General features: G+C 36.9%; 1 protein-coding gene across 8 annotated transcripts in view; it reads right to left on the bottom strand.

Annotated features, from left to right (window-relative positions):
• NFAT5 (nuclear factor of activated T cells 5) overlaps positions 1-13,583 on the bottom strand; it is a 122,069-nt gene that overhangs the window by 27,939 nt on the left and 80,547 nt on the right. For all 8 annotated transcript variants that reach the window (XM_047078672.1, XM_047078673.1, XM_047078671.1 and 5 more), the window contains one exon: positions 4,762-4,894. In XM_047078672.1, the coding sequence (XP_046934628.1) occupies positions 4,762-4,894 (133 nt within the window). The remainder of the gene's footprint in view (positions 1-4,761; positions 4,895-13,583) is intronic.

The following is a 13,583-nucleotide window of genomic DNA, read 5'->3' as shown; positions in this document are numbered from 1 at the left end:
AAAGTTGAATAAATTCCAGGATCTCACTTAAAATGATTATACAATAATTTTATTAAAATTTTTAATTTCTATATTTCTATGTATTTATTTTTTTTATTTTTTATTTATTTATTTATTTTTTATATGAAGTTTACTGACAAATTGGTTTCCATACAACACCCAGTGCTCATCCCAAAAGGTGCCCTCCTCAATACCCATCACCCACCCGCCCCTCCCTCCCACCCCCCATCAACCCTCAGTTTGTTCTCAGTTTTTAACAGTCTCTTATGCTTTGGCTCTCTCCCACTCTAATTGAGTCACCTTATTTACAATTTATTTTTTTAAAGTTTATTTACCTATTTTGAGAGAGAAAGAGAAAGTGCAAAAACATGCAGGAGGGGCAGAGAGAGAATCCAAAGGAGGATGCACTGACAGTGCAAAGCCCAACGTGGGGCTCGAACTCACAAACCATGAGAGCATGACCATGAGAGCATGACCTGAGTAGAAACCAAGAGTCAGTTGCTTAACTGACTGAGCCACCCAGGCACCCCACAATTTCTTATTTTTGACATGACAATGTGAAATGATATTTATAAAGATACTATAAAGAGCTAGTCAATTGTGGATAAAGAGACAAAATGTACACATCTAAGAATGAACTTAAATAATTTATTGTGCTACACAGAAGGTCCAACAAATGATATACAGGGAGTTGAATGGAAAAGAAATCCATAGACAGTTTTAATTATTTATTTTTAAAGATTTTGTTTTAATTTTTTAGTTTTTTAGATTTTATATTTTTAAGTAATCTCTACACCCAACATGGGGCTTGAACTCACAACCCTGAGATCAAGAGTTGCATGCTCTTCCAACAGTCAGCCAGATGTCCCTCTAGACATTAAAAAAAAACTTTTTTAATGTTTATCTATTTTTGAGAGAGAGAGAGAGAGAGAGACAGAGTGCAAGTGGTGGAGGGGGTAGAGAGAGAGAGGGAGACACAGAATCTGAAGTGGGCTCCAGGCTCTGAGCTGTCAGCACAGAGCCCAACGAGGGGCTTGAACTCACAAACTGCAAGACCATCATCTGAGCTGAAGTCCGATGTTTAACCGACTGAGTCACCCAGATGCCCCTACTTCTAGATAGTTTTAAAGCATAACATTAATTCTAACAATTACAGATTTTAAAATAGAAAATAATCTTTGAAACCACTTTCAATTTCTACTTTTATTTATTTTTATTTTTTATTATTTAAATTTTAAGTAGGCTCCACACACAAGGTGGGGCTCAAACTCATAACCCCTGAGATCAAGAGTTGCATGCTCTACCAACTGAGCTGGCCAGGTACCCCTTAAATTTCTATTTTTATTTTTTTTAATTTTTATTTAATTTTATTTTGAGAGAGAGAGAGAGACAGAACATGATCAGGGGAGGGGCAGAGAATCCCAAGAGGGCTCTGCACAGTCAGTGTGTAGCCTGATGTGGGGCTTGACCTCACGAACTATGAGATCATGACCTGAGCCAAAATCAAGAGTTAGATGCTTAACCGACTGGGCCACCCAGGTGCCTCTTAAATGTCTTCTTTTAAAATTAAGTTTTAGTCATTTCTTGTTAGAGTAACAAAACGATGAACAAATGTTATGTCCTTCATTTCGTACAGAAATCACCACTGCTGAGTCACTACAAAATTAACCTAATGTGATTTATGTGTCGTAATAGACTGAAGTAAAAGCTTTGGTGACTAACTGGCAATAAAACAAAGGTTTTATGACCCTGCAAAGTATCTAAATGTTTGAGAACATGCACGTGCAATGCCCCTTTTTAGCAGTAATAGATTCAGAGGGCTTTAGAAGGGCTTGTGTCTGAAAGAGTGTGCAAAGCCAGTTTATGTTCACTTGAGCCCTTGTCCAATCCTACTTTTAGACCTTGTACCAAGTACCCATGATATCCACTTTTTCTGCAAAACTATTCTAGACTATGTGTGGAGTCTTAGACCTACGGAATGGACAAAGCTTGGAAGCACTGGTTGGTGCATTAAGGTCCTCTAGGTATAGCATGGAGCTAGGAAAGGGAAAGGCGGTTGACAGGCTGGGTATTCTCTTTCCTCTTGTTGCCACATCCAGCTTGGAACTCCCAAGGCATTATGATAATCCTAAATCTGGCCTTCCAGGTTGATATGAAAGTATCTTGGTCAAATTAGGAGAATAGGATATATTTAATTAGCCAGTTTATTTATAACTTTTAAATATTTAGACAAATAGTATAATAGTCGCCATTTCTACTCTGACTTGTGAATATTAGGGTAGGCCTAGTTTTTCCTCTTATAATTATACACCACTGAATATTCAAATATTTAACCACAGTCCTCAGATGAATCACAACAGCAACTGGATGATCATAATGAGGTAGTGCAAATTTTCTATAACCAAGCTTTCCTGAAATCATATTCTCTCTCACATAAACCTGAAAAGATTATCACATTTTATAAAATACAAAAAAGTGAAATTATGGGAAGATTCTTCGATTAGCCATATCATAAAGGCAGAAACTGAAGCATTACATCTTATTACAAAGTTTGCATGCTACTTATTTATTCAATTAAGAGTTTCTGAGAGTGAATGCTATCTACAGAATATAAAATATGAAGAGAAAAACTTAAAAGAATAAACATACGTTAATGATTGCCTAAATGTGGCCAAAGATAGTCAATTAGTATCGGCTATAAAGCAGAGGACTTAAAAGCTGTTTTATCTGGCAATCTATCAAAGGGAAATTTCTTTCTTTTTTTTAAGTTTATTTATTTTTGAGAGAGAGAGAGAGAGAGGATGTCAACAGGGGAGGGGCAGAAAGAGGGAGAGAGCAAGAATCCTAAGCAGCCTCTGTGCTGTCAGCACAGAGCCTGATGCGGGGCTCGAATTCCTGAACCGTGAGATCATGACCTGAGCCAAAACCAAGAGTCGGATGCTTAATCCACTAAGCCACCCAGGTGCCCTGGGAAATTTCTAGTAATCAGCATTTATCACTAAGAAATGAAGATTCTTAGTGCTGACTCTAAGCACTTTAAAGTCCTGATGTTCTTCATCAGTAATCAATAAAAACAAACAAATGACAACAAAACCTCAGGACTGCAAAATCTTTCAGGCTACCCTGACCACATACATACACTTCTTTCTTCCCTTCCCACACAAATGACACACAAGTTCATTAGGAAGAACGTTCTGTACCAATTATGCCAGCTTTTGCTGCATGGGTAAGCTCCTCTTCACATAAAATATTAAATGCCACTATTTAGTAATTAGCATTTAGTAAAATGTGTTAACTACCATTATTTTTAAATAAAACTTTCTTGGATTTTTGAGACCTTCCTAGAAAGAGAACAATTAAATATGTGGTCTGAGTATCTTCTCTTTCCTGTTTTTGTTGAAACCAATATATTATTTCTAATCTTTGCCTTTTTCTGTCTGAAAATTTTACTGCTGATCTTTTATTCTAACACAACTATTAACTTCATTAATGTTATATATACTGTGGCATACTTTTGTAGCAGACTGGTGCATAATAACCAATGCTGTGAAATCTAGACATATTTTTTTAAATGGGAGACACATTAAGTGAGAGAAAGTATTATCAAGACTAGTTACAACTCTGCCCTAGCTACTGTTTCCATTACTTTTTCTTGCCAGGGCTTTCTTTCCCCACCACCTTTATTCACTTTGTACCTCACTGAATCCTGAAGTATTTGGGAATAACATAAACAATAAACTTTTAAATATGGAAGAACTGCTAATTCTGACGTATGCCTGAGACTGGAACGAACTGAAGCAATGGTAAACATGGCAGAAATCAAGCCTAGGTCAATGGAACATGTGAAGAATTTTAATTAGCAAATTAAACTTTCCAAACTGTTCTCCCTACTTTTGCTAGGAAAAGGCTTCTCTTCTTCAGGCAACTAAATCAATGTAGGCAAAAAATTCCTAAGAGGGGCATGTGAGTGGCTCAGTTGGTTAAGAGTCCAACTTTGGCTCAGGTCATGATATCACAGTTCATGAGATCTCACAGTTCACAGCGCACTGGGCTGCTGTCAGTGCAGACCCGCTTCTGATCCTGTGTCCCCCTCTCCTTCTGCCCCTCCCCTGCTCTCTCTCTCAAAACTAAATAACCATTGAAAAAAAATTCTTAAGACACTTCTTACCCAGAGATCTTCTAACCTTTTAGGATTTCAATTGCTTTTATTGCTCTGGTTTCTAAAGCAACTATTTTACCTAAGTTCTTAAAATTATATTTAAAATACTTATTAACCAGCAGTCTTTGATATTTTTGACTACACAAATTAGAAAATGTTACAGGCATATAACTCTATTCGTGATTTTATCATTTATCAATCCAAGCCTATCTCTCACTTCTCCCGAAATGCATCCTATAAGCCAGACTGAGACTAAACTATTAGCAGTTACCCAAAGTTGTCACTTTGACCTTTCTGCACATAAAAGGTCCTTAATGAATGGCACTTATTACTAAGGAGTAATTTGTATGATATAATTTTGAAGAGTAGGACTTGACAGCATTCCTAGCTTTTCTTTAACCAGGACAGCACAAGGCAAAATGACACCCTAGATGTAAGAGCAAAAGCAGTATTTGGTGGCTATCTTCTTAGGAAATAATGCCCTTAGTATCAACTCATCTTAGCATACAACTTTTTCATTTTGCTTGGCTGGACTTCAATTGCTTCCAAAGAACTAGAAATTAATTATTGGTTTTAGATCAGAATTCTTTATTTTGACATACCTGGGTCTGGAGTGTAAGTGAATGGCTGAACATCATGAGATCTTCCAGCATTGGTCACTACATATATTCCCACGGATACTGGCAAAGTTATATGTTGGTCATGATATGGGGGAACCTTCACAATAAGATGATTCTAAATTTAAAGGAAATAACAAGAGTCAAAAAGAAGAAATATTTAAATTAAAATTTTGAAATAAAAATTATAATTAAGTAGATTTCCTTTTAGCAGCAAAGTGTAAAGAGTCTGACTAGGGAAAAAATGTATTTTAAAGCTCAGATTCACAGGCATCGGGACATTAATCTTAAAATTGCCTTTAATGTTTTACAGTGGCTTACAAGGTGCTTTTCCTGTCAACTGTATCTCTTTTCCATTCTCCCCCAGCTTGTTACACTCTGGCTACACTGACCTTCTTAGTCCATTCTTTTAACATACTAAATTCACTTTTTTACCTCAGAGGCTTTACAACTTGCTGGTCTCTCCCACTGGAATATTCTTCCTTCACCTCTTCAAATGTCTAGTTCCTTATCCATTGTCAGGTCTTATTCAAATGTTACCTCCACAGAGAAGTCTTCTGTGACCATCCTATCTAAAGTAGCACTCTTCCCAACCTGGTCACATAATCTTGTTTATTTCTAAAATAGCATTTAGCACCACTTGAAATTAATGTAGTTATTTGCTTGTTTTTTGTCTCTCTCCAATCACAAGAATGTAAGCTCCATAAGAACCTAGGATGTTTTCTTTTTCATTCTATATCCACTGTTAAGTATCTTATACAAAATACATGCAAATATATTTGTTGAATAAAAGAATGAATATAATTTTAAGGGAAAAATAAGTCCACCAAGCACAATGTTAGTTATCATATGTTTTGGACAACATTAATTGTGAAATGTACGTTACAATGCAATTTACACTACTTCCTAACCATGTTAATTTTCATTTAAAGTCAAATAGAGCAAATCAAAGTTATTTTTTGTCAGAATAGTGGCAGAAGCATCCTTACAAGAAAAAAGTTCATAAATGCTTCACCAGCACTCATTCAAGGGGACTGCATCTTCTTGGAAGATAACCATGAACCATATCTGACTTATGCCCTTCTTCCCCAGTACATTACAGAACTGGGAAGGAATATTAAGGGGTAATGATTATGTTTTTCTACCAGGATGAGATATGCAGGAGGCCAATACTGACAACTGAAGGTGATGTGAGTTTGATGACATATGTTATTTAGCTAGACTATAGTTGGTTGATTCAGTTGAATAGATCAAATGACAAGTGGGATCAAGGTCAAGGTTTCAATTTCTGAGCACTTACTTTGTTTCTAAGCTCTCTTAAGACACTATGAAATAGTCAAAACAGCTTCTGATTTATGGCAGTTAGGCTTCTTAAGCCCAGTTAGCCATCTCAAAAACAAAACAAAACAAAACAAAACAAAACAAAAACACATTTTTAAGCCAGGTGAAAAAAAAAACAAAAAACATGTATACATGTGTGTATGTCCACAGATACTGAGGGACAAAAATCTGAGAGCACAGATTCAGTGCACATGAGGTCATCAAGAAATGTACCTGCAATGATCCAATTTCTAAGAAACAGTTTTAAAATTCCATCCACTCTTAATTTTACTCTTTTGTTTAAACACTGTAACTATGTCACAAACTACCTACAGTTAAAGAAATGGTTGAATAGATGTTCTTGTGAGGTGTCCTCCTCGTTTGTATTTAAAAACTTTTATTACACTTGCTTTGGAGAGCATACTTAAACTTAATTTGAAATCTTTAAAAAACTAGAGGGCTTGGGTGGCTCAGTTGGTTAAGTGTCTGACTTTGGTTCAGGTCATGATCTCACGGTTCATGAGTTTGGGCCCTGCATCAGACACTGTGCTGACAGCTCAGAGTCTGGAGCCTGCTTTGGATTCTGTGTCTCCCTCTCTCTCTGCCCCTCTCCCACTTGTGCTCTCTCTCAAAAACAAACATTAAAAATTTTTTTTAAAAAATGGAATCTTTAAAAAACCAAATGAGGGGCGCCTGGGTGGCTCAGTCGGTTAGGCGTCCGACTTCAGCTCAGGTCACGATCTCGCGGTCTGCAGGTTCGAGCCCCGCGTCGGGCTCTGGGCTGATGGCTCAGAGCCTGGAGCCTGCTTCCAATTCTGTGTTTCCCTCTCTCTCCCCCTCCCCCGTTCATGCTGTGTCTCTCTCTGTCTCAAAAATAAATAAACGTTAAAAAAAAAAAATTTAAAAAACCAAATGAACTGGGGCACCTGGGTGGCTCACTCAGTTAAGTGTCTAAGTTCGGCTCAAGTCATGGTTTGTGAGTTTGAGCCCCACATCGGGCTCTGTGCTGACAGCTCAGAGCCTGGAGATTGCTTTAGATTCTGTGTCTCATTCTCTCTCTGCCCCTCCCCTGCTTGTGCTCTGTCTCTCAAAAAATAAATGTAAAAAAAAAAAAATTAAAAACAAACACAAATGAACCTATTTAAAAAAAAAATTTTTTTTAAACGTTTATTTACTATTAAGAGACAGAGAGAGACAGAGCATGAGCATGGGAGGGGCAGAGAGAGAAGGAGACACAGAATCCGAAGCAGGCTCCAGGCTCTGAGCTGTCAGCACAGAGCCTGACGCGGGGCTCGAACTCACAAACCGCGAGATCATGACCTGAGCCGCAGTCAGACACTTAACCGACTGAGCCACCCAGGTGCCCCCAAATGAACCTATTTCGATACTAATCCTTCATTACTGCCTCAATCTGAATCTAGAAATTCTACAAGTGATTTGAAATAAAAAATAAGTAAATTATGAATAGTGACAGAAAGTTTGCTTCTTTTAGAGGTGCCTGGGTTAAGTTAAGAATCCTGCTTGGGATTCTCCTTCTTCTTCTCTCTCTCGCAAGCTTTTATTTATTTTTAATATTTATTTATTCTTAATGTTTACTTATTTTGAGAGACAGCGAGAGAGAGAAAAAGTACACACGAGGTGACAAATGGCAGAGAGAGAGAGAGAGAGAGACAGACAGAATCCCAAGCAGGCTCTATGCTGGCAACACAGAAATTGCTATGGGGCTCGATCCCACAAACCCTAGGATCATGACCTGAGCCCAAATCGAGAGTCCAATGCTTAACCGATTGAGCCACCCAGGCTCTAGTTCCCTTTATTATTATTTTAAACTTTATTTATCTTAAGAGAGAGCAGAATAGAGAGAGTGCAAGCAGAGAAGGGGCACAGAGAGAGAGGGAGAAAGAGAGAATCCCAGGCAGGCTTCGCAGTGTCAGCGTGGAGCCCGACGTGGGGCTCAAACTCATGACCCATGAGATCATGTGATCCAAGCCAAAACCAAGAGTCAGATGCTTAACTGACTGAGCCATCCAGGCGGCCCCCGCCTCTAGTTCCCTTTTTGAATCACTTCCACATTTCAAGCTGTGAAACTCTCTTGCTTTCTTTCAAAACAAACTGATCTTTAACACTATATGTAAATGCACATATATAGAGAAAAAAAAGACTATATGTATATCTATATATATGTATGAGATCTATTACAGATTGATTTTTAAGATATATATCTTTTATATATATTTAATGGGCAATTCCTACAGAATTCATCTGGAATTGTTAAAATGGTAATAAATAAAATGACCCTGTATACCTATTATGGCTTTGAATAGAAGAGCCAAATATTAAACAAAGAACTGCTTTCCCAGATTTCATTAATCTGAATTTTTAAATAATAAAGTTTAATATCTGAGGAGTTGATTTGGGGATTGCAAATGAATAGTCATTACAATTACTCATAATTGTAATTTGCAAAGTTATCTTTATTTTTAAAATATTTTTAAAGTTTATTTTTTTATTTTGAGAAAGAACATGAGAACGCACAGTAGGGGCAGAGAGAGAATCCCAAGAAGGCTCTGCACTCTTAGTGCAGCGCCCTACACAGGGCTTAAACTCACAAACTGCAAGATCATGACCTGAGCTAAACCAAGAGTCAGATGCTTAACCAACTGAGCAACCCAGGCACCCCAGCAAGGTTACCTTTAAGTGGTCTTTTCTACTATACTATCTTTTCATCAATTTTTAATATTGTGGAGGTCCTTTTAGCTTTTCTGTAGAGGCCTGATATTTCTGTATGGACCACAATTTCTTTTCTGTTGCTGTTTGAGTATCCTTCCCTCTAAATGTTTAATATTTTAAATAGATTTTATTTTTTTTAAGTAATTTCTACATGTGGGGCTCAAAACCACAATCCCTAGATCAAGAGTCACATGCACCACTGACTGAGTCAGCCAAGCACTCCTAAATGTTAATTTTTTAAAATTTTAATATAATCTGTTGGATCAAATATCTCCACTGTGATTCCCATTCTAAAACACTTCCCAGAGAGTCCCTTAAGAAAAAAAAGAAAAAAAAAAAAGAGAGAGAAAGTTCTCTGAAAAAGATAAACTTAAAAATCAAGAGAAGAACCACAGCATTAATGAAAAATCATATTATGTTTTAGTTTGTTATACATACTTGCTTGCAAAAACCCCAGGACCTCTAGATATAGCCACCAAATAAGGACATTAACTCCTTTTCATTCCACCATGTCTTATTTTTATGATTACTCTTCTTTAATCTATGGTAGCTGGCATTAACTACCCTGCAAAAAAGTGTTTTAAGAATATTAGCTACCCCATGCCTCAAAGGTAAAGGAGGAAGGAAGGAAAAAAGGATAAAGGAAAGAATGGAGAAGAAAGGAAGGGGGAGAGGGGGAGGTAGACAAAGAAGAGGAGGAAGAGGAGGAGGAGGAGGAGGAGGAGGAGGAAGAGGGAGGACAAGGAGGAGGAGGAGGAACAAAGACTTCTTAATATTTAGTTCTATATGAGACAGCAAGTTAAGACTATAATTTGTTTGGGGACATCTTATTAATATTTTGTGTAATTTATAGGGTGAGTTTCTCCGTCTCCAGAACTAATTTTCTTATCCAAAAAGCTGCATCACAGGATAAGGTGATAGACAGATAGATAGATAGAAAGAAAGGAAGGGAGGGAGGGAGGAAGAAAAGAGAAAGAAAGAAAGAAAGAAAGAAAGAAACAAACAAACAAACAAAGAAACACAGGCATATTACTAGCAAGGGAGTTTACATTAATCTAACCAACTCATCAAAACCCAAAACATGTTTATGGCACACACAGAAGTACTGCATGGATAAATAAACCTTCAGTCAGGACCAAAACTATAGGTATGCAAAAACCTGGTTGAAATCAGGGTTTGAAGTGCCCTCAGGAAGAAAAAGGAACCACAGACCCTAGAGTCCTCTTTTTCTTCAAAGTAAATAAAATAAACTAACAAGTTTTTCATGAGTATCTGTTAAGTGCTTAATATTATGAGGAACACAGAAGAGTCATATTACATTGCCCCTAACTTCTAGAAGTCCTCAAGAGGAAGCCACTGTTGGTTCATGGAGAGTGGGAATGGTCTGATCTAATAACTTGTATAAGAAATCATAAAATGTTAGAAGGAACCTCAAATAATCTAGTAAAAAAAATTGTTTTGAGACAGAGGGGGTGCAAGTGAGTGAGGGGCAAAGAGAGAGAGAGAGAGACAGACAGGGAGAGAGAGAAGCAGGGCTCACCTGAAGCAGGGCTCATGTTTACCTGAAGCGGGGCCTGAGCTTACCCAATGTGGGCCTCGAACTGAGTTCATGACCTGAGCTGAAGTCAGATATTTAACAACTAAGCCACCCAGGTGCCCCCATCTAGTAAAATTTTATAGACTAGAAAACTGGGGCACAAAAGTGTTTTTTTCTCTTATTTAGGTAACATAGATGGTTAATGACAAAGCAAGTGCTAGAACTGCAGTTACAACAGAGATTGCCCAGGGGCGCCTGGGTGGCTCAGTCAGTTAAGTGTCCAACTTTGGCTCACGTCATGATCTCATGGTTTGTGAGTTCGAGCCCAGCGTTGGGCTCTGTGCTGACAGCTCAGGGCCTGGAGCTTGCTTCAGATTCTGTGTCTCCCTCTCTTTCTCTCTCTCTCTCTCTCAAAAATAAATAAAAACATTAAAATAAATATCAGCAAAACTGAAAGCCAACCGACACAATGTGAGAAGATATTTGCAAATGACATATCAGAGAAAGGGTTAGTATCCAAAATCTACAAAGAACTTATCAAACTCAACACCCAAAAAACAAATAATCCAGTGAAGAAATGGGCAAAAGACATGAATAGACACTTCTCCAAAGAAGACATCCAGATGGTCAACCGACACATGAAAAAATGCTCAACATCACTCATCATCAGGGAAATACAAAGCAAAACCACAATGAGATACTGCCTCACATCTGTCAGAATGGCTAACATTAACAGTATGGAGGTTTCTCAAAAAACTAAAAATAGAACTAGCCTACGACCCAGCAATTGTACTACTAGGCATTTATCCAAGGGATACAGGTGTGCTGTTTCGAAGGGACACATGCACCCCCAGATTTATAGCAGCACTATCAACAAGAGCCAAAGTATGGAAAGAGCCCAAATGTCCATCGATGGATGAATGGATAAAGAAAATGTGGTATACATATATACAGTGGAGTATTACTCGGCAATCGAAAAGAATGAAATCTTCCCATTTGCAACTCCGTGGATGGAACTGGAGGGTATCATGCTAAGTGAAATTAGTCAGAGAAAAGACAAAAATCATATGATTTCACTCATATGAGGACTTTAAGAGACAAAACAGATGAACATAAGGGAAGGGAAACAAAAATAATATAAAAACAGGGAGGGGGACAAAACAAAACAGACTCATAAATATGGAGAACAAACTGAGGGTTGCTGGAGGGGTTATGGGAGGGGTGATGGGCTAAATGGGTAAGGGGAATTAAGGAATCTATTGAAATCATTGCTTCACTATATATATATATATATATATATATATATATATATATATATAACCAATTTGGATGTAAATTTTACAAAATAAAAAATAAAGTTAAATTAAAAAAAAAAAGAAACCGGAACCTCAAAAAAAGAAAGAAAGAAATGAAAAATAAAATAAATAAAAGTCATGACATCCTTTAAAAAAAAAAAAAGACAGAGATTGCCCAGGGGTGCCTGGGTGGATCAGTCAGTTAAGATGCTAACGTCTGCTCAGGTCATGATCTCATGATTCATGAGTTTGAGCTCTGCATCAGGCTCTCTGCTGTCAGCATGGAGCCTGTTTCAGATCCTCTGTCTCCACTCTTTCTGTCCCTCTCCCACTCAGGATCTCTCTTTCTCTCAAAAAAACAAAACAAAACAAAACAAAACATTATTTTAATAAATTAGCATTTATTATTTAGAAGTTTATAAATAAACTTAACATTCAATAACATTAAAAAAAAAAAAAAGAAAGATTGCCCGATGGTATATGCGACAAAGGAATGACTGTTAAGTCCTACTACCTCTTTTTGACAGCATGTGGTAGCATAAACTAGAGGAAAACTTTCTACAAAGCATTTGTCTAGGTATATAAAACCCCCCACTTTATATGATACCATATACTTTACTAAGACTAAGGTTAGTTTTTGGTGATCTTGAAGACCCTAGAATTTCCCGTCTGATAGAAGTTATCTCTGACTGGGGGCTCTGACTATTGAACAGTCAGTACAGAACAATGTGATTTATGAAGGGGACTTATGGCTTGGGTAAACCTCCTAATTGATAATACTCTGCATATTGTCACACATGGATGTGCTGAGAGTGTAAGTAAGGTTTCCCTGAGGGCAACAAAAGCTTTGTCTTTGGGACCTTCCCATACCAAGCTCTACGAATATTTCCCTTTGGCTGGTTCTGATTTGTGTCCTTTTGCTGTAATAAAACTGAAATTAAATATAGTGCATCCTGATTTCTGTGAGTTATTCTAGCAAATCTGAGTGGGGAGTGGGAACCCCTAAATTTGAAGTCATTTGTTAAAAAAACGAGAGTGGTCAGGAGAGCCCTGAACTTGTGGCTGGTATCTGAAGTAAGGGCAGCCTTAGGGAATATTGTGCCCTTAGCTTTGAATAAGGCAATATGTTATAACAGATATACATTTTAAATTTTACTTTTTAAAAAATAGAAAGAAATAAATTTAAAAACTAAAAAGAAATTATAAAAGTTTTTGATAAAATGGCTCATCTCTAATTTTTGCCTCTTTCAGCTCTCTGCTTGCTTTCATGTGCTTTGACTCCAATTAGTATTTAATGGTAAATTTTAGGCTTTAGGTATTTTACACGTTAGTTTGTTTCTGCTTTGCTGTTCTCTCCCTGTGATATACACCTGTATGTGCTACTCTTCTGCATATGTCTTCTATTTGATTGGTTCATAAATTTATCCTTCTCTTCTTTGCTAGTACCAATTTCTTTAAGTTTGATACCATTTATTCTACATCCTAATTCTCAAGTCAGTTTTTTTATCCTTGTTTTTAAGCTCTTTTTCCTTGTCATTTTGAGGATAATACACATGATGAGGTCCTACAAATACAGACTCTTTAACAGAAGTATAACAAACAGTACCTCTGCAAAAAAAGTAATTGACAAACAAAACACTTCAGGTACTCAACAAATAAGTTTCCCTTTGATTTAACCAAATAGTAGGTTAGGATAATCCAAATCCTCAGAGCAAACAAATCTTATAAAAGAAATGTCTCATTTATTAAAAATGATAATTTACCAATGCTCCTAATTTTTAAAAATAGAGAACTGTGGAATAATTCTACTTCAATTAAAGAAACTCAAGAAAGAAAATGAAATGATTTATATGAAACCCACATAAAGAAGAAATTTAATCTGTTGATTCAGGAAAATTTCAGAACAAAACTGAATTTCTCAGAGA

This window comes from Lynx rufus, unplaced genomic scaffold (genome assembly GCF_022079265.1).
Source record: "Lynx rufus isolate CCGP_SWC_20201006 ecotype Redwood Valley unplaced genomic scaffold, mLynRuf1.p SCAF_16, whole genome shotgun sequence".
In the NCBI taxonomy this organism is placed as follows: domain Eukaryota; kingdom Metazoa; phylum Chordata; class Mammalia; order Carnivora; family Felidae; genus Lynx; species Lynx rufus.
This window is presented reverse-complemented; position numbering and strand designations above follow the sequence as displayed.